The sequence below is a fragment of the Tasmannia lanceolata genome, unplaced genomic scaffold (genome assembly GCF_043159265.1).
Source record: "Tasmannia lanceolata isolate RefF3 unplaced genomic scaffold, GAP_Taslan_0.1 ptg000015l, whole genome shotgun sequence".
Lineage (NCBI taxonomy): Eukaryota > Viridiplantae > Streptophyta > Magnoliopsida > Canellales > Winteraceae > Tasmannia > Tasmannia lanceolata.
In genome coordinates this window covers 42266614-42287983 of record NW_027518692.1, presented here as the reverse complement: position 1 = coordinate 42287983, position 21370 = coordinate 42266614, and the positions used below count along the sequence as shown (strand labels likewise).

General features: G+C 38.0%; 3 protein-coding genes across 3 annotated transcripts in view; 2 read left to right on the top strand and 1 right to left on the bottom strand.

Annotated features, from left to right (window-relative positions):
• Window positions 1–2033: 2033 nt before the first annotated feature.
• LOC143847355 (small ubiquitin-related modifier 1-like) lies at window positions 2034–10372 on the top strand. Its single transcript, XM_077356161.1, has 3 exons — window positions 2034–2242; window positions 9858–10007; window positions 10112–10372. The coding sequence occupies exons 1-3, from the start codon at window positions 2156–2158 to the stop codon at window positions 10181–10183; spliced, it is 309 nt and encodes a 102-aa protein (XP_077212276.1). The 5' UTR covers window positions 2034–2155; the 3' UTR covers window positions 10184–10372.
• LOC143847353 (actin-related protein 2/3 complex subunit 1B-like) overlaps window positions 6742–21370 on the top strand; it is an 85074-nt gene continuing 70445 nt past the window's right edge. Inside the window, exon 1 of the mRNA XM_077356152.1 lies at window positions 6742–6748. The gene's annotated coding sequence lies outside the window, so the exon portion shown is untranslated. The remainder of the gene's footprint in view (window positions 6749–21370) is intronic.
• LOC143845538 (ER lumen protein-retaining receptor) lies at window positions 12670–20039 on the bottom strand. Its single transcript, XM_077353916.1, has 6 exons — window positions 19816–20039; window positions 14247–14512; window positions 13905–14020; window positions 13320–13393; window positions 13163–13226; window positions 12670–13066 (listed from the first exon to the last, which is right to left on the bottom strand). The coding sequence occupies exons 1-6, from the start codon at window positions 19904–19906 to the stop codon at window positions 13030–13032; spliced, it is 648 nt and encodes a 215-aa protein (XP_077210031.1). The 5' UTR covers window positions 19907–20039; the 3' UTR covers window positions 12670–13029.

The window sequence follows — 21370 nt, the reverse complement described above, 5'->3', positions numbered from 1 at the left end:
GAAAATTCTTTTCCTTTGTTTTCCGGCGAGGTGAGGTCCGAGACTAAGAAAAAGAAGAGCAAGAGACACAAGACAATGGGCAAAGAGAACAGCCCAGCCCTACTAGGGAAACAAGGCCACAAAACCACAGCCATGGAAGAACAACATAGCGACTGACTAAGCTTTTGGGGTAATTGGTTGTTTCACATGGCAACAATTCATTGATATTAAAAATCCACGTGTAAGGGCAACCCCACAAAAGCCACACAGGTACTTCAACTTCTTGTTGAAGTATAGATGCTTAAATAACACCAACTCTAACAGCTCGAGTTACTGAAGTAATTGGTTATTTCGCAGAAACCTATACCGAGACAGCCCTGAGGCATCCGTCTTCGTCCATAGTAGAGCCGATGAGGAGGAAGGCAATGTGGGTCACCTCGTCCATTGTAGGGTGAGCGTTTTGTTTTTAAAGTAATTTTGATTCAAAGAAGCGTAATACAAGGACGATGCCCATAGCAAAATAAAGTACAACAGAAACATAAAGACTAACCAATATTCCGATAGTCACGAGTTCATCTCCCTGTTTTTGTGAAACAACCAATTACTCCAAAAGCTTAAGCTGTTGGAGATGGCGTTATTTCATCTTATATACGTTAACAGTTTTTTAACAGAGCCCACCTTATGGCAGTCAAGATCACAAGATCAGTACCATATATATGCCTGGTCGTGTGTTCATTGCCTTGGCACAATCATCTTTGCTTTTTGTTCATCTCCCTTGCCACAAAGATCCTTTTAACTCAGTTACTTTCCTCAAAGTTTTGAGGGAAATGAGGTTTATTTTCCGTCAAAACTCTATTGCCCGTTTGTTTTGTTGCTGTTGTAGTGAAAGGTTGGAATCCTAGTGTTTTTCATCAAAACTTGCTATTCTCTGAAAATGGCGCCCCGGTATATTTCTATTGATACGTACTTGTTATGCTGAATAAAATATAATTACAAAGTCGTTATTGTAGGATATTGCATTTTAGATTTTGTGGGTGTTAGTTACTTGTATGTGTCATATAAGTGGGTATTGGTTACTTGTTACGTGTCATGTAAGTGGGTTAATGGGGTAGAGATGTGGCACTACCTGTATGCTTGTATTTAAGAAGTGTATACTAGTGAAAATGGGAGAATAAGAGAAATTTACAGCACCAAAGGAAACTTTGTTTGAAGAGTCATGGCTCCTCTCGATTTGAGCCGTTAGGATCCAGTTGCCTCGAATCAACTATTACCTCCTCTTGTTTTTTCTTTTTTCCTTTGTTTAATTATGTTACGGCTAATTAGGCCCGTAACATCTATCTTCTGCAAGTGGAATATTCACAGAAAACACACACTCTGCCCTTTCTACTACCACTCTGTTTCTCTCTTTCATTTTTTTCGTGCTTATTCCCTCTCAAAAACAATGAATTTCTTTATTTCTCTTATTATTTTTCTTTCTTTTCCTTCCCTTTTTTTTATTCACATTCACAAGAAGTAAAGGTGCAACTTGGGTTGGGTTGCGTCGGGTTTGGGTTGGACCTAACCCGAACCCAACCGAATGAACCATTTACTCAATCCAAACCCGACCCGCCTAACCCAATCCGACCCTGCACCCCCGGAACACAAGTGAGCCGAGCCAAAGAATCACCCTCTCAAATAGGCAAAAGAGAGTCCCCACTTTTCACGTTTGAATAAGCCTAACTGTCTCTATTCCACGCCGTTGGTTCCGAAATAAATGGATCTTAGCCGTCCATTCGTACGCCACCCTTTAATAGCGAATCAGCGAAATTCCCTTTTCCTTTGCGCTTTTCGCGGATTCCAAAATTCCATCTATTATAATTTTTAAAGGAATATGAATTTTTCGCCCTCCTGTAAGATAATGCGCCTCCAATTTGACATGAATTGTGGGCAGATTTTAACGCTTTTTGACGTCAAATCACGTTAAGAGTGGGCGCATTATCCTACAGAGGGGCGAATTTTTATTTTTACTCTTTTTAAAACTCTATGCATTAAATGGAGAGTGCTATAAAGTCCGTCTCCATCACTTCTTTTTCCCAGTTCTTTCTCTATTTCTCTGTTTCCTCGCATTGCGAAGAACGAAGAAAACCCTTAAAACCCTAACCAAAAGCGAAGGGATCTTCGAACTGAGATCTGAAAAATGTCTGGGGCTGCTCCTGCTACTCAGGAAGAAGATAAGAAGCCGGTGGATCAATCGGCTCACATCAATCTCAAGGTCAAGGGACAGGTAGGGTTTTTTTTTTTTTTTTTTTTTTGTCTTTCTATATTTTTCTTCTTGATTTTTTAGGGTTTTGTGTCTTGGAACTTGTTTTTATGGTTCTTTAGTATAGCTCTGATTATTTTTTCTAAAAAAAGTCGTATTGGCGGTGGTAGATACTGCTGAGTTTTGTTACTTTCACTTGATTTTGGTGTTTTGTATGGGATTGTTATTCCACTTATATGTTGTTTGTTTTCGACGGTAAGATTGCTTTGTTTATGTTGATATCTGGGTAATACAATTTGTGTACTTTGATGTGTTTTTTAGGGTTTGATGTTCAAATTGACAGGAATGGTAGACATATCTGGGTTATATTTTAGATAGATAGGGTAGTTACTGACATGGTATTGGAGTCCTCAAAGTTACTGACATGGGTTTTTTTTTTTTTGGTTGAGAATTTGGTCATTGTGAACGCCATTAGTACGGGACTATCAGCGTGTTAGTTCTTATGAGTACTCTTTCATGATATGGTGCACAACACAGAGGTTCACTCATTTGTTGGTAGGGTTATTTTTTTTTTCTTAAGAATTTGGATATTGTGAGTGCCACTGGTATGGTATGGTACCATCGGTATGTTAGTTCTCATGAGTACTCTTTCATGATATGGTGCACAAAACAGAGGTTCATTAATTTGTTCATAGGGATCTCTCTCTCTCTCTCTCTCTCTCTCTCTCTCTCTCTCTCTCACTTTTTGAGAATTTGGATCTTGTGAATGCCAATAGTTTGGTGCCCGGTATGTTAGTTCTTATGATTACTCTTTCATGATATGGTGCACAAAAAGAGGTTCATTCATTTGTTGGTAGGGTTCTCTCTCCGTCTCTCTCTTTGAGAATTTGGATATTGTGAATGCCAATAGTATGGTACCATCGGTATGTTAGTTCTTATGATTACTCTTTCATCATATGGTGCACAACACAGAGGTTCATTCATTTGTTGGTAGGGTTCTCTATGTCTCTCTTACTGATAATATCCCATAGGAAGGAAATGTGCTAGATTATAACTTTAATCCTGGAGGGGAACAGATGGTAACCATTATTTTTGGATAATCAAGTATTTTCTTTATATTTTCTGATCTTTTGTACTATTCTGCATCCCTTAAGTGTCCTGTGATTGAAAGAGAGAAACTTGTATCAGGTGGTCTAGGGAGGCCTTTCCAAGGCTATATGTGGCTTGTCAAATTGGGCTTTGTCATTGTAATAATTAAACGTTTGATCAAGTTCTTTAAGAAATTGATGAGCCAACCGACTCAAGTAAACTCCGTTCAAACTCCCATTGAATTTCATGTTTGATTTTGTTATTAAAAACACGAGAGAATTTCATAGAAAAGCTTGGAAAACTTGTTCAGTAACTTGAGTTTATTCATTTTGTGATTTCTTCAAGTACTAATCGAGTTTCTTGAGAAAGAACCCCAAAAGAAATATTTGAATTCTACTTGATGACTTGACATTTTAAATGCTGCTCATATGCAGATGGATCATATTCCATTCTATCACTAGACCACACTCTTGACATTCTCTAACACACACACACACACACACACACACACACACACATGCAAACATAGGGGAATGGTATATGCATATTCATTTCTAACTGACACGTGCACACAAAAACGTGTGCGCAGACATACAGATATATACACATGCATGCATACATGGGGAACGGCATGCTCTCCCTCACTTTAATAATGGCCCTCCTTTCTTCATTTTACAAGCACACAAACACACATATACATTCACATGGAAATAATATCTGCACTCCTATGTTTTAATAGTCATACTCCTTTCTTCATTTTACACTTATTTTTTTTTGAAGAAATTCATTTTACACTTATTAGTTTTAAACTATTGAAGGTTGTTATGATTTTCACAATACTATCAGCAGCCAATCAAAGAAGTGTTTACTAAAGCATGGAGTGTCATTATTAAAACAAGGAGTGTGAATACCAGTTTCACATACACACACACACACACACACACACACACACATATATATATATATATATATATATATATATATATATATATATATATATATAGAGAGAGAGAGAGAGAGAGAGAGAGAGAGAGAGAGAGAGAGAGAGAGAGAGAGAGATAAGGGTGCGCTCGACCGCAGCTAGGCTTAGCTGCGCTCGACCGCAGAAACAGGGGGGTGGGGCCATTGGAGGGGTGATCCTAAGCATTCATTTGGAAGGCACCATCATGGATGGAGGGCCTACCAAAAATCAGCTCCATTGGATCACCAATGGGTGTCCATTTGTGGGGCCAAAAATGGGCAGATACTGTTTGTCCACAAATCTGTCCATTTTTGGCCCTACAAATGGACACCCTAAGGTGATCCAATGGAGCTGATTTTTGGTGGACACCCAACCCATGAAAGGGCCCATCAAATGAATGCTTTGGATCCCACCCAAAATGTGGCCCTACCCTGTTTCTGTGCTCGAGCGCAGCAAATGCATGCTCATATATATATATATATTGTGTTGCCATGAATGATCCATATTGGTTTTTTGATCCATAGTGCCATTCAAAAAAAAAGTGATCCATATTGGTTTTGTGTTGATGAATCTTAGAATGAGACATCCGTGACTGATTTTTGAAGGCTCATATAATCTGGTTCAGGCTTAGATGATCAGGTTCAAGGTTCAGGTTTTGATGACCAGGTTCAGGTCTCATGATTTTGAACTGTAACCTATCACGGCTTACTTTATTTACAATTGTCACATGCTTTTGACGAGTGACCTGAAATTGATGACTTATTGCTAAGTATCATATGGCAATTTGAGCCTGTGAAATTGATTCATTATTGTAAAAACATTCTAGCATAATACATGTAGCTTATGAGCTTGTCTTAAATTCCAGGTTTCAACATCTTTAATGTTCACTTTCTTTCTTGGAATAAGCTGGGATTGAAACCCTAGATCTCAGCATTTGTTCATAACTTCAGATCCATTCATGCAATCTGTTTATGTAGCTCAAAACTAGCATTTAGTAATTTACTTAATCTTTTTCGTTTTATATTTTGTTTTGATTTCTAGTTTCTTTTACTATTTACTAAAGAAGTCTTGAAAGCTCGATTGACTAAGCTGAATGTGCGACCAACTATCTATGTTTTGAGTGTTCTAAAACCTTTATTGTAGTTTACAAATTTTGCTATTGCATGTGATATGGTTCTTGTTGCGCATGGTACCCAAATTGTGAATGTGTTGCCCATTTTCTTTCACAAATTGGATAATGGTGCATCTAGTCAGTATTTGATATTTTTGATTAGTGTTGGATGATGCCTTATCTTTTTTCAAACCATAGAGGCCATTGCTTGGTTCAGTACACCCATTGATAAATAATTCATAGAATCCTCTTTCACTTTGAAGATATTTATGTTGTGAATTATCTATTGTTAGAAGTCAGAGCATGTCCACCTCCAATTGTAATGGTTTTTGAGTGATGGCATTGTGAAGCTTGTTTCATGCTGAAATGAGATGGAGGCTCTTTGGAGGAAAGTAATCAAAGGGAAGTATAGGGTAGGGAGGAATGGGTGGGATATTTTTGTGCTAGTTAGAGGTCGAGGTTCGGTAGCTTAGAAATTTGTGTCCTATTTTTGATCCGTTTTTGCATGTGATCAGATGCCGACCCCAGCTGGTTTGTGACAAAGGTTGAGTTGAGTTTCCCATGTGATCAGATATAGGGTTGGGGATGGTATGATAGAAGATAGAGGATGCTATGATCGAAGATATCAACAATACTCAAAACCAAGGCTGTAAGATCTAGAAAGATGAGCGAGTCAGACGATTACATTTCATAGATAGTATTGTAGAGATAATATGGTCTGCCAATCGGAGATAATATGGTCTGCCAATCGAATTTTATATCACTAACATTCCGAGAGCATTGGGGTGTGTGTGTATATACAATAAGCATGTTTATAACCCAAAAAACGTGGATGTCCTTTTGGGGTGCAAAACACAAAACCCATGTATTTTCGCTAATGGCTTTTCAATCTCGCTATTGGTTGTTCTCCAGTCCCCTCCTCTCCCCCCCCACCTCCTGTTGAGAAAAACACGAAAAAAGCAAGTGCGTGATAAAGGAGAGTTGCATTTATCGGGTTACAGTTCCTAATAGAGAAGGAGATAAGCATTCATTAACTTAGAGTGTTTGATGTGACCGTGAAATACACACAAATGGAGTGTAGTACGTAGCCAATGGCTAAAAAGACTAACCAGGGGACATGAACTGAAACTCATCATTAGTGAAATGTCATAGTTAATAAATGCTACTTCATTCGACCGATTTTTCCCACATAAATTTTTTAGATCTCTCTCTCTCTCTCTCTCTCCAAGCCTTAGCATTAAATGCTTCCAGTGTGAAGAAAATGGAATGAAGTTTAAGAGACGATGGTGATGGGCATTTTTCCAATAATTAAGATTCTTCACTCATCTCTCTCTCTCTCTCTCTCTCTTGAATTGGACTCACTCTCTCTTATCCAAGCCTTAGCATTAAGTACTACTTTTTTTTTTTTTTTGTGGGTATGCCTCTTACCATTAATACTACATGGATTGATATTTACACAATTTATTTTATCATCTAATTTATTATTATTCATGCAGGCAGTATTTTCTTTTAAACATTTGTCTGCCCTTCCAATTAGCCCTACTAATATCAATGATTAATAACAAGTTTTTCCTAGGAAAAAACTCACTTTCGGCCATGTCTGACAACCATGATTGTTTATCATGATAAATTAGTTTCTCCAAGTGTTGAGAGGCGTAGTGCGGGTGTGATGTGGATCTGGGAAGCGGCAGCGAACGAGTTTTCACACAAGAAAACTACAGCAGATATAGATGATTTTTCATGGGGAAAATACAAGAAAACAAGCAGAAAATGGCTATTTGTATGACAAAATTACAGATCTAGGGAAAAGAAAAATGAATTTTCTTCATTTCTATTTGGAATTCATAAGTAGAGAGGTAGAGGAGAGAGAACTCTTACAAATTCAAGAAGTTTTCTTGCCAATCCATGAAGAAATCCCCAAAGTACACAACAACCTCCCTCCAAAACCCACTTAAAAAAGAATCCATCTAAAAGCTTCCCACATGCCACCACCTATCTTCCATTTATAGAGAGGAAGGTGGGGTCTAGAAGTTTCCACATGTGGTTGCCATGTGGCACCATGGCAAGGGGTTATGTGGTCCCCTCCATGTGGCCCACAACTACCACCCTTGTGATCCCAACTACCATGCCAAGTGGTATTGGTCCCCTTTTGCCTCCAACCACCTTCACCCTCCTTATTACAATTACCCCCTACATCACATTCTAATTACAAGAATGCCCTCATTATAAAACCACTCAAACACTCTAAAAATTATAGAAATATCCCTACTGCAAGAAAGAAGGCTACTAGTACACTACCACAATCTATCTACGAAATCCCAGGACTTTGACTGGGAACCCGTTCCACACCAGGGTGGGAGGATAGAATTGAGAGGGTGCGGATGAGGGTGAGAAGTGGCTAAAAAACACGAAAAAAGTCAATCATATTTTGGGTGGAGTTTTTTGTTTCCTTGTTTTTCAGGCATTTAATTCATTCCCTCCCTTCAATCCCTTTTTCGTATCTATCCCTCCTGCACACTCCCTTGAGGGATTTCTATATGTACAGTCCATCTTCCAAGACTGAACTTATTTTTTTTAACTTTAAGAAGACCATTACTTCCAGCTGTATTTTTTAGAGTCTCATGCAAGTTGTATTTGCTGCCCTTGTTTCTATCGATGGGACCAAGGCGATTCGTCCAATTCATAGATTTTAAGTTGAGGGTAGTTTTCTCAAAAGCCTAGATCAAGCCTACCCGTGATTGATGCACAATTTAAGTTAAGGCAGGAGAGTTTTTAAGTTGAACCGCGTGCTTCTAAACCTAATAAAAATGTGGTTATGAGGATGCACAATGTCTTGGTAACCCATCTCATCAATGTGATTGAGCCAGTTGACAACAGAATCATTGAAGACCAACAATGGTATTTTCTTAGCAAGAACATCCATTTCAAAAAGCTAAAAATTTAGTAAGACATAACGATGTAACAAAGTAATCATGTCAAAAACAGTTACTTGTAATTGCTGAATGTTGAGCATGGTCTTCTACTCCTGTGGCCACTTGAACAAGGCCACCTTCTAATTGTCATATGCATGGTGGTACAGGGGCATCCTGCAACATAATTTATAATACCAGTAAACTGAGAATTTTTTTTTTTTTGGAGGGGAAATGCAACCAGTAAACTGAGAAGTTGATCAGCTGACTTATAGATGAAAACATAAGTGAATACATGTATGGATGATAGAAAAAAGAAATGAAATTGTGGTTAAAATAGCCTGAAATAATGTCATACAATAGGCAAGTTTAATCGGGAATAGTCAGTGATATCATCAAATAGGCAAGTTTACTCTGGTGACAGGTTACAAAAATTGGTGACCCAAATTTCCCTAAGAAACTAGATTTGGAAGCCTTGCCTCACAATAATCGGAAAAAAATAGTTTTCTCTGTTGTCAATTTCTTAAATGCTAAAACTCATCTTACCTAATTCCAACAAAGAAAAAACTTCAATTTTCATAGTCCCCAAGTATTTGGGCATCTTGAACTTGCTAGAAACAAGTTTGATCATTGGCATGTTGGATGTGTATGCTTGAGTTATTCACCATCTCAGTCTTCTCGGGCTATTCATAACACTAGAAGAATATAGAATATAGATGTTAATATCCAAGGAAGCAAGGTGGCGGATATGAGGAGCATGTGAGCTTGGATGCCACCTATCTTGATATTAACTTCTTCTCTGAAGGAAGATACTCTCTTTCTTCTTCTTCTTATTTTTTTTTTTGAAATGGAGATTTATTAATGCAAAAAACTCACAACCAAGGAGGTTGGGAGAGATATGAGAACATACAAAGAGAAATAACAAATAAATCAACCAAAGACAAGGAGGCAAGAAGTCAAAAATCTCCACGCTGGGCGATCAACACCAGTCTGGGCAAGCCTATCTGCCTCTGTATTTGCCAATCTCCAAGCATGCTGAAAACGAGCCCACTCCTATTGTCTTCCAGGGGCATTGATAATGGATTTCCATACAGAATTAATATAACTCCAATGTGATCTTTTGGATTAGTGGTGGCTCTCTATATATCCTTGAAGGTTCTCTGACTTTATTAACTGTACTATGAACATTACTGGTGCATGTCATAATGTGACGGAATTTTGCCATGCTCTTCGTATCTGCATTTTATATACTTAGGTTAAACCACTATTCTCACATCCCTAAAGAAAAATAACAGATACAAGTATTTGATTAATTATGTGGTGTGGTTTGGCTGTAATTTTCTATTCATTTACTAGGCTTTTTGTCGAGCAATCCCTGGCTTGTGTTTGGCATGCTTTAACAGATAAAGTATTTGATTAATTATGTGGTGTGGTTTGGCTGTAATTTTCAATTCATTTTCTAGGCTTTTCGTCGAGCAATCCTTGGGTTGTGTTTGGCATGCTTTAACACTTTCAGGACCACAGATCTGTATGACTAATCTTTGTGAGCTTTCATAATTTTGACCGTAGGATGGGAATGAGGTCTTTTTCAGGATCAAGCGCAGCACCCAGCTGCGGAAGCTCATGAATGCATACTGTGATCGACAGTCAGTAGATTTCAATTCCATTGCGTTCTTATTTGATGGATGTCGGTTGCGTGGAGAGCAGACCCCAGACGAGGTAGGCTTATTTTTCTCTCTTTCTTCTCTTTAAATTCAATCATCTGATTTGTATTGGGCTTTACCTATCTAGCAATTTTCTGTTGCTCTTCTCCTGAATTGCAGCTGGAAATGGAAGACGGCGATGAAATTGATGCCATGCTGCATCAGACAGGTGGTAACCATGGAGCAATCTGATTAGAGCCCTGGAGGTAAATTGAAGAAAAAAAAGGGCAGAAATTCTGGCCTATGTAGTTCTACTTAGTTTCTATGTTGTAAGACCTGTAAAGAAGGATTTGCTAGAGACTTTAAACTACTGAATCATCAAGTTGAGGTGGCTTCTATAGGTTTTGATGACAGGATATGATGCTTCACTTTTTTGCTCCACACAGCTCATTGGAGCTTCTTTCTTTTTGGATGTGAGGAATGGGTTAATCCTTATTTAACTTAGAAAAAATTGCTTTCCTCTAGGTGTCTTCTCATTCAAGGTAAAAGACCATATATTGCATCCATCCACTGGAACAGATATAGGGGCAAATTGAATCTGGCTTACTCATTTTCTGATGAAGAAATTGTAATCTCAACCTTTCGATTTATGGCAATGCTGATTTGACATGGGGCTCATGAATGTTGTTGGTTATCACAAGTTTAGTCTATTACTGTTGATCTCGGCCCCAATGGATGATTCTAGGCCGTTGAGAAGGATTAAAGATGAATTTAGGCTCCGGCTTTTGTTGATCTGATGTGCCATCAAGAAGGATTGATTGGGTTGCCCTCTCATGGTCCATCAGATCAACATTCCTGATCACTAAGAACGTATGCCACTCATTGGATGATGCTCATTTTTGTTCAAGTTGAGATCATCTATACCAAGGGTTTATCCTTTTAACTGGATGATTATTTTTTGGGAAAACTACTAGAAACCCCCTGAATAAAAACATATCTACACAAATCCCCCAAAATTTTTGTAATTACCAATCACCCCATAAATAGCTTTTAATTTTGCCTATTACCCATTTTGCCCTTTCTTATGTCACCTTGTAAATCCATAAAATCTCTCCATCCATTAATCTCTCTCTATCTCTCTCTCTCTCTCTCAATTGAGAAATTTTAGCCGTACATGAACGTGCAGCACAAAAAGTACAGTGGGCCAACATTCTTTTGGTGATCCAAGCCATTCAATTGTTGTAAATACAGTGGGCCCACTTTATTTTAGTCATCTAAGCCATTCATTTGATGTTCCCTGACGTGGATAGGAAGTGCCCGGAATATCTCCTTCGTAGGATGATCCTAACCCTCTGAAATGAATGCCTTGGTCACCAAAATAATGTGGGCCCATCGTATTTGTGGTCTGCACGTGCATGCCTTCCCGTCCCATATAATTTCTCTAATGGAGAGAGAGAGAGAGAGAGAGAGAGAGAGAGAGAGAGAGAGAGAGAGAGAGAGAGAGAGAGAGAGATTAATGGGATGGAGAGATTTTAGGGATTTGTAAGGGTGATATAAGGATAAAATGGGTAAAAGGCAAAATTAAAATCTATTTAGGCCACTATTGGTAATTAAGAATTTTTGGGGTGATTTGTGTAGTTAAGTTTTTATTTGGGGGGTTTTTAGTAGTTTTCCCTTATTTTTTTTAACAAGAGGATTGCTGGTATGTGTACTTTAGGTCCTGTTCGATTGCTAGAAAAATATTTCTGATGGAATTTTTTCAGAATTTTTCCTGCCCATTTATTTGTAAATGATATGATTTTGGTAAATTTAGAGGGATATCTTCGTGGGTAAAAATACTGTAAGAATTTTTAGAAATATTTTTCATTTTTGAACTTTTCAAGAAAATTCCTGCAATCCAAACAGGGCCTTGGCCTTGCAATTTTGCACCTACAGTCTCAATGTTGGAAGTTTCCTGGGGGAATTGAAAATTGCAAGAACCACCCTGCCCAACTGCCCAAAAATCTTCCACTAACATACAAGCGCAGGGAAACAAGAATATAATGTCAGCTCAAGTTGCACCCAAAAAATGGTTAACACTTTGTTTCTCAACCTTGAGATCGCAGGTTCGATCTCAGCTTACCTGCCAAAATAAAGATGCACTCAAAAGCTATAAAATTTTAGAGAAAAAAGGGCACCATCACTGTAAAACCAGCCATAAAAGGGTGCCCGGTTGGATCCACCTCATCAAAGTGCGTTAATTCTTCTTCCATTACTTTTTACATTTTTCAGAGGAGAAGTGATATATTCACTCGTTTATTTTCTTGGGAACCCCCCCCTCCCCCACCCCACCCCACGCCAAATGCGTATGACTTCTCTTTTACACTAGAGGGGGCTGTCCAAGTAAAAAAAAGGGCGAATATATCATTACCCTTTTCAGTGCTATTATAAAGCCCTCCAATATCTGTGTATGCTGCTTGATCCCCTTTCTATGCAATGAACCTCATAGAACTAATCTTTCCAGCACCTCTGCAACAAAAGTCTCCATCTCATTGAAACTCATTTATTGCAGTGTATCCCACCTTTTCACTGAACCAACCAAAAATATATCCAATGTCAAACCATCCATGCCTTCTCCATACAGACTCATCCAGCATGCCTGCACAATTGCTCTCCTTAAGGAAACCACTCTTGCTTGGGCACATTGTTTGAAGAACTACTCAAAATTTATGACACATTACAAAGGACTACAAAGAATAGCCAAGAAAGAATATCAAGATTTTAGAAGGTTCTAATCTTCATTGTAGATATCATTTCCATACATATTTTCAAGAAAAAAAATTTGTAGTATGATCCCTGGTGATTGCATGAGAAGGGTTGAATATTTCATATCACACAGTTATAACGACATGCTTTTTTCTTAGTTGAAAAACTGATCTACCATTCTAAGTCTAAACCCTTCTCTTAGAGTAAGAAAAAGAAAAGCTTACTCTGATCCCACAAGGCCACTAAAGCACCCAAAAGAGAAAAGGAGACCCCAAAAATGGTAAAATACACTTTTAAAAACATACATGTTGACTAATCCTTATATTCCAATCACAAAATAGCAGAGAATGGCCTTAAGCTGGTAACTGGAGTTTCACATTGTTCTTCCAGCTGCACACGAGGAGAAAAATAAGTATACTTATAAAATCTAAGCAAACCTGGACAAGAGGTTACGACTATATATTCAATTTAATTGCAATATGTTACCTATTGAAGTAGTAATAGAAGAAATCAGCATAAAGTAATGTCTGCAGAAGGCCAGAAATCCAAGCTGCACAACAAAATAGCCATAACATAAAAAATGAGTGCAAAAAATAACTAAGGAGGACGAGATGAATCATAGAAAATATAGAGCTTGTCATACTTATCCAATGAACGTAATGTGGCTCCGTAAAGTAGCGATAAATCCAGTTGAGAATGTATAATGCTCTGTAGGCACTGCATTGAGACCGGGATGATAATTAAATAAATGTCGATAAATGGAGATTAGTTTTTTTTTTTTAATATTCATATAAATGGAGATTAATTTTCTGAATCAAAATACTTGAAAAAAAAAAATCTGAGAACAGAGTGAATAATGTAGAGATAATGCAAATATAGAGAACAGGTGAGAAAATAGCGGCCATCTTGCCCAGGAAATAGGCATAGATAACGAAGCCTAAGTCCAAAAAAATGAACTGTTTGAGGTAGGAGTGACATGAAAATCCAAATAGCAAGTGCACATATCATTTGCAAGGCATGTCAAATGGACAAAACTAATGATATATATTAATGCTTCTTGAACACTGAATACCTATTTGATTGTAACAAGAAATGAAAATTCTAATGCGCTATTTGAACATTTATGACAGTGATGGGAATGGAAGTTTCCAGAATAGTAGTAATAAGATTGGAACCTATAATGATTAAAATGGTAAATTGACTAAAGAATAAAGAAATGGTAGTTCACCCAAGAAGGAGAACATATTGTCCAGTCAAGTTATCAATATTCCTAGTCCGCTGCAACAATACCAGCTGGGGAAGTATGGCAACAGCCTCCAAATACAAGGAAAATGTCCACATGACCTGTTTCAGGGGCAAGTGTATTTATCAAAATAATGAAACCAAAAAATAATAAGTGGGGAACAGAACGCTAAGCACTTTGAAGGATATCTTCCAAACAATTTTTCGCAAGAGGTGTTGATCTGATCAAGTAGCTTCTTATAGTGCTAAAATTCATGAACAATGATTAACTAATATAGATGTGCTAGGTAATGTGTGAAAAGGTGGCCGGATGGTGAACCTCTCATACCTCTTTAAAGGCGAACTTCTCATTAATAAGTAAGGCCAAAAGTAGACAGGGTAATATGAGAAAAAGGTGGCGGAAGGTGTCTTGTTCTTTATCATAAGATCTGCGGACAATCTTGTGGCGCCTCATATACCAGACAATTGTAAATGAGCTCCCCAAGAAAATCAGCTTCATGATGGTATTATACAGTGAGATGAAATCAGCAAAAATATCCAAGTATCGAGTAGCAAAAACAATAGCGTAGAGCTCCTGGGTCTTCAAAGAAATGCCTGCATATTATGAACATTGCAAGTTATTTATGAATGCCGTGACGATATTAAAAAACTGCTGCAGCCACAGAATGCATTAGAAGAAAGGTTAAAATGCTGTTAAATGATACCATACATGGCAAAAGCAAGATCGCAGAAAAAGCCAAGAGATAATAATGCATGTTGTATCACGGTTATCCAAGGATAAGTAACTAGTTCTATACATACTAATGATTCTAACAAAAGGGGAACAAGGTTTGCAGAAATGATCCAAATTTCAGATGCAAAATTGTATACTTGATTAAAAATCTGATTAAATTCTCTCTCTCTCTCTCTCTCTCTCTCCCTGTGGCCTGCTAGTACTTTTCCAAGAAAACCATGTGATATAGCTCAATAAAAATATCATTCAGTGAATTGTGTTAAGATTTCTATGAAAAGAGCGCAGTCTTAGATGATTAAGCAGTGTATCCTACCCAAAAAAGGTAAAGATTATTCTGAGCTACAACAAGATTATTGCAACATCTAGGGTGCTTCAGGCTAGATATAATTCATCTCCTCTATCATGCGCTTTCCAATCTTGATGAACTGTTGAAGATGAGAGATGAATGATTCTTAATGGCGTAGCCGAGATATCAACATATCAATCAAGGAATAAAAATAAAAGGTATGGGGATCAAATGAACTGCAATGAAGCCCCCTCTATCTGGTTTGCAAACAGCTGAAAAAATCGGATAATTGGGCCACAGGATGAAAATTTTGCAAGAGAAGAGGGCTAAGAAAACAACAAAACAAATATTGTGGAGACTACATATTGAAGACAAATTCAAGCAATGGAATTTTTCTAGATATCTCATGAATCAAGAATAATATCAACGGGAAAGCACCACAAGCCGTGGAAGGGATGAGGTAGAAACCCATGGTCATGGACATGGTTTTATATTTCCACCAAAACAGACATGAAATGACCGAAATGTTTCCGTTTCCATCCTCACCGAAACCGAAACTGAAATGCATGAATCAAAATCGTAAGTGTGAAAGTGGCATACTATAGTTGTATTGTTACATAATTATATTTATATGAATTGCATACAAAATGTGGTGCTTGTATTAAGTATTCATGTTTATACGAAATAAATGTGAAATTTAGTGTGCACTAAACTATCAAACATGCACGACAGTGCATGTCACTAGGTATTTGATGTTTTAAAACCATTATGGATGGTTGTCTTGGTTATGTAATGGTTTTGAAGTGTGTATTTTTCTGCTTATTCTAGCATTTCCTGAAGTTCCATCTTTAAATTCTATCATTTGCATATGTTCACACATATTTCCTTGATTTTACAGGATTTCCACCGCAATTTCCAACCGAAACCGAAAGTTTCCATTTCCGTGGCAACCGAAACCAAAATTTAAAACCTTGGTCATGGAAGTGCAGCCCAAACCCACAAAATCATGGGAGAGGTCAAGGACGAGGGTTGACCAGCACTAGCGTAGTTCGTGATCCCTTCTCACCTCAATTTACAGCACAACAATTTAATTACTTAACAATGTGGAAGTCCAAGATCGAGATCCGCTGAGTGTTGCAGAAAAGCCAAAGAAGTGGAGGAAACCCATCTCACCATAGAGACAATAAAGGAAAGAGGATAACACCCACAGAGAGATTCAAGGAGATGCTCTAGTCGTTCGGCCTATCTACTTATACCCACATTGATAGGAGATTGGCTAAAGAACAATACTTTTCAAACAAGGTGCAAGGCAGTCTACATTGGGGAGCATTGCAAGGTGATTATTGATGACAGATGTTATGAAATCTAGTCTCACAAGAGATGGTATTTAAATTTGGGTTGAAGACAAAAACACTCTCAAAGCCAATGAATGTCGGTTGGCTCAAGAAATGTAATGAGCCTAAGGTGGGCAATCAATGTTTTGTTTCATTTTAGTTGAAAAGAATTATAGAAATGAAGTTTGGTAGAAGTAGAACGTAGTGGATATGAAAGTTTGTCATTTATTGTTAGACCGGCAATGGCAATATGTTTGAAAACCATTCACGATGGGAGAACCACTAAACCTTCTGTAAGGATGGTGAAAATGTTGTTCTTGCCTCCATGCCCAATGAGGAGTTTCCCAAGTTTGCAAAGGTGGAGGGGAAGCAATGGAACTTCCTTGTGGTCAATGACTTTTCGAATGAACTATGTGACAGGAGGTTGGCATACGCACAATCGGTTAGGGCCCACATTGGAGCAATATGAGTTAAAACTTGGCGTGGAGGACGATCATCAAGTCAACTAACTACAGTTCATATTTGGTGGAAATGGAAATTGTGGTCAATGACTTTTCGAAAGAACTAAGGGAGACGGGGTTGGCATATGCACTTCTTGGTTAATTCCCACATTGGAGCAATATGAGTTTTGTGAAACAACCAGTTACTCCAAAAGCTTAAGCTGTAGGAGAAGGTGTTATTAAAACTTTTATACTTTAACACTCCCGCTCAAGTGTGGCCCCCTCCTTTTAGGTTTGGCCTACACGTGGCACATGTGGCCCCTCTTTTGGGTTTGGCCATTGCATGTGGATTTTTACTCTCAAGGAGGTTTGAACCGAGTACCTTTGCTCTGATGCCGTGTGAAACAACCACTTACTCCAAAACCATAAGCTGTTGGAGAAGTTGTTATTAAATCTTTTATAAATTAACAAGTTCAAACTTGGCATGGAGGACGACCATCAAGTCAACTAACTGCAGTTCAGATTTGGTGGGAAATGGATTCCGTTTACGACGGTTTTGGTGGGCTAGAAGAGGATCGGTTTGTTGATTACTGCAAATAGCGCAGATTAGTCAGTTTCATTAAATCACTTATGAGGGTTACTTTAGGGATTTTAATTTATTTACGTGGTTGACAAAGATGAATTTGGGGTTTTTTTTCTCCTTTGTGTGAAGCTAGAGAATTCATATGGAGGACGCATCAAACCTAGGGTTTCATATATAGGAGAAAGAAAAAGAAGAGAGGGAGGGTTCCCCTTCTCATCTTGATCTTCTTCTTAGATCCGTTGTTTTCGCTTCTTTTTTTTCTTCTTCATCTGGTTCTACTTAGCATTAATAGCTCGCTTAGTTTGCAAGGGTTAGTGTTGGTTCTGCAAACACCATAGCATCACCATTCCGGCTTCTATTTCTACCATCATGGCATCCATTAGAGTACCTAGATTTGCCAGATATGAATGGGTAATGCTATGAGTGTTCTTGGAAACTTCTTGAAAAATCTAGGAACCCCATGACCCATGACAAAGTAAAGTTCCCAATTAATGAAAGAATTATCCTACTCTGAGCATTGGAAGGATAGAGTTACACAACTGCATGATGTAGAGATTCAAACCAAGCAAAAAAAGGGGGGACTTAAAGAACAATAAATGGGGGGAACATGAATACTTGGTGTTATTTGCAATGTGAAACCCAAAAACTCACCAACAAAACACTTCCTCCTAAACACAGACACTCATAGACCTTTCCCATACACTTTCTGACTTTAAAACACTTTTAAAACAGCCCTAAACAAGCTAAAATCTTTTAAGAACAAAAAACATAAACTTCACGCTAACCTAAAGCTCCTCTAACATAGAAATCTCTCCTCAGATTGTTTCTAACTACAAACGAGTCCTAATTCAACCATCCTACTTCAACTTAAAACTCCTCACTTTAGAAACTCTAAAGGCCCCAAACAGTCCACCTTTTCCCAAAGCATATATTTTCTAAAAGCTATAATAGATGTCCCTAAAAATCAAGTAAAATCCCAAAATTTCATGAAAATTTCTTCAAAGGTCATTGTTCCTTCTCCAATTTCTAGTTTGAAGTCCTTATAGATTTGTTTTGTATCATCAATACTACAAAACAGATGATTGAGGATGAAAAAAACTGGATATGACTAAAAAAACTGGGCAACTTTACACTAATCAAACTACGCAAGATGCCTTTTGCAATGGATCCAATAAATTTCGTCGAATCTTCAGCGTAATAAATCTCGTCTCGTCGTAATAAATCCCGTCTCCATTTTAATCCAATCTTCAGCGTTAAGTTTTCGGTGATTTGTTTCCGGCTCGGGCTTGTGGGACCTGTGGAGCCTGTGGTCCTGGTGCTGTTTATTAATTGAATCTTCAGCAATACTTTGAATTAGTGTTTTATATAGAGAGGAGTTCACAAATCAAATTACCGAATAAATGTTTCTTCTGGGTACACCGGGCAAAACAATGTTCTGATAGTCCAAGCTAACTGTGTGAGCTTCCGTTGCCATCGCCAACAACAACATCACCATCTTTGATTTCATCACCCCCTGCACCAAATGTGCTTGGAAAGACAGATTGAACAACTTTACTCAGTTGACACGGGTGAGTACTCGAAGGCTCACCCGGGAATCGAAGGCGGGAATCGAACGCTCCCAGGGAAGAATCCTGCTCAAGGTTGCCAGAGCGGGAATCGAAAGCTCCCAGGGAAGAGTCCTGCTTCCTTACTCAGTTGACACGGGTGAGTACTCGGTCGACGCAGTCATAACTCGGGAGAGTCAAAGGAGTTATGATTTATTTTGTATGGGAAAATACATACTCAGACTAGAACGCGGCGAGAGTAAAAGGTAGTCGACTCAGGGGAGTCCACGACGATGCAGAGGAGTTTTGAAACTATGGTTTGTATACTGCCTTATTCTCTTAGTCAAAAATAGTAATATCAGCTACCTAAGGTCCTCCATTCAGTAACATACATTATCAAATGGTGTGAGATTGATTCTTCACTCCTCTTCAGGTACATATACTCAACCTTTTCAATTCTCAACCATCGTTCATACATGGTTGTACTAAGAAATACACATCTTATAAATTAGGACGTGGTCAGACTAGAATAGCCTCTAACAATATAACTCTCCCAGTAAATGGGTGTCCATATCATACAATCCCAATCAACAAATCCAGAAAAAAAAAAACACGATGGAAGGGAATGACTTTCAGTTTCATTCAGAAATCAGAAACTTCAACAGTAAAGAGAATAATAGCAATTTTCACATACAATTACAAAACCGATCCAGCATAACAATTACCCTAAACAAGAAAGCAGAGGATTCATGTTCTAAAAAAAAATCAGCAAAACAGTTACCCTGAACAAGAAAGCAGAGGATTCATGTTCTAAAAAAAAGTCAGCATTAAAATTTTCACAACATCACAGCTTGAAATCACTCAGAAGCAAAGGAATCGCCCAAAATGAAACTTGAATAAAGCATCATTGACAGAGATTGAGGCCTGATACGTGAAATTTGAAAGAAAATTATGGGGGAAAAGTTAAGGAGGAGTACCTGCGCACGATTTGATGGTGTGAATCTTGAGTAGCAAGACGAGGACGCTCATTAGATGCGTCATATCCCCTGCTAATCTGAATATATTCATTTTCGTTTCTTAGGGCAAAATCAGTCGATTCGAGAATTTTCAGATCGAGATCATGAATCTAGGGTTTGGTTCTCCTAAGGGAAGAACATCAGCAGAGACAGAGATAGTGAAATGTAATGCACTTTTCTGTATCTCACTAGGTAAGAGGTCATGTTTGGACAATGTTCGCTTTGGATTTTAAGAATCGATTTTGGGTTCAAAACTGATTATTAGGCTAAAAATTGCATTTTGTTTTACTTTTGCATCCAATAATCAGTTTTGGACTCACTCACTTCTCAAAATCTTTCGGTTAAGATTACAAAAACCGATTATGAGTCTAAAACCAAATTATTAGACTCAGTGTCCGATAATCGTTCCTACAATTTTATCTTAATTTAAGTAGTGTTTGGTTGCACAACAATCTTCTTGGAGAATAGTGTAAAAAGAATGTGTGTCATTATCAATACAGAGAGCGGAGAAAGATATAGAGAATATAAATAGAGAAAACCTTTTCTAATTTTATCATTTTAGTAGAATTTGGTTGGAAGATGGGTAGAGGAGACATTAGTGCCACATGGGACAAAAAATGTAATGAAGTAGAATTTCATTATAATTTTGGCAACTAAACATGGAATAGACATTCATTGGCATTTGAAATTCCAATAAATGTTGAATGTTTGTGCAACCAAACATAGAGGTTTTTCTTAAAAAAATTTGGATTCTTGCCGGCCTCCTATGACACGGAAAATCTAGCCTATTGAATGGGATGAGGAAGCGATCCCGAATTTAACCGGAGCATTAGGGTTTACTTCTCATCAATGGAAGAGAATGGAAGAGAATGTTGAGAGACAGAGAGTTACTCATGATATGTATCTCACTACATAGAGGTGTAGTAAAATACAATGCAATGTATATCTGACTGTGTACAGGTGAATTTGTGACAGACCCTGTTCATTTTGGATTTTGAGAATCGATTCTGAGTCCAAAACAATTATAAGTCCAACACTGATTCTTGGACTTATAATTGCATTTAGGGCCATCCAAAGATAAGACCTCTCATGATGCTCTACAAGATCAACGGTCTCGATTTCACATATATGCCCCCATGTGTGATTGTCTTTACCATTGATCCGGGGCTTCAGTGATCTCGCACCATTCCTAAATGTGACATTACTTTGGATAAGTGATCAGGTTTAGAAATCCTACGAGAAAACCTTGATCCGATGGTCCTAGGCCCTCGATCCATTGAACACCATTTAGGATTCCACAGGAAAATCTAAACCGTTAATTTGGATAGGCCTCTATCTTATGCATGGATGTCAATTCAAGATGAGACCAGGACCATGTGGGTCATCTCATGAAGCTCTACGAGATCAACGGTCTTGATTTCACATACACCTCCGTGGGACCCAACCCAAGCATTGCCTTTACCATTCCTACATGTGATATTATTTTGGATAAGTGATAAGGTTTTTAGACCCATCC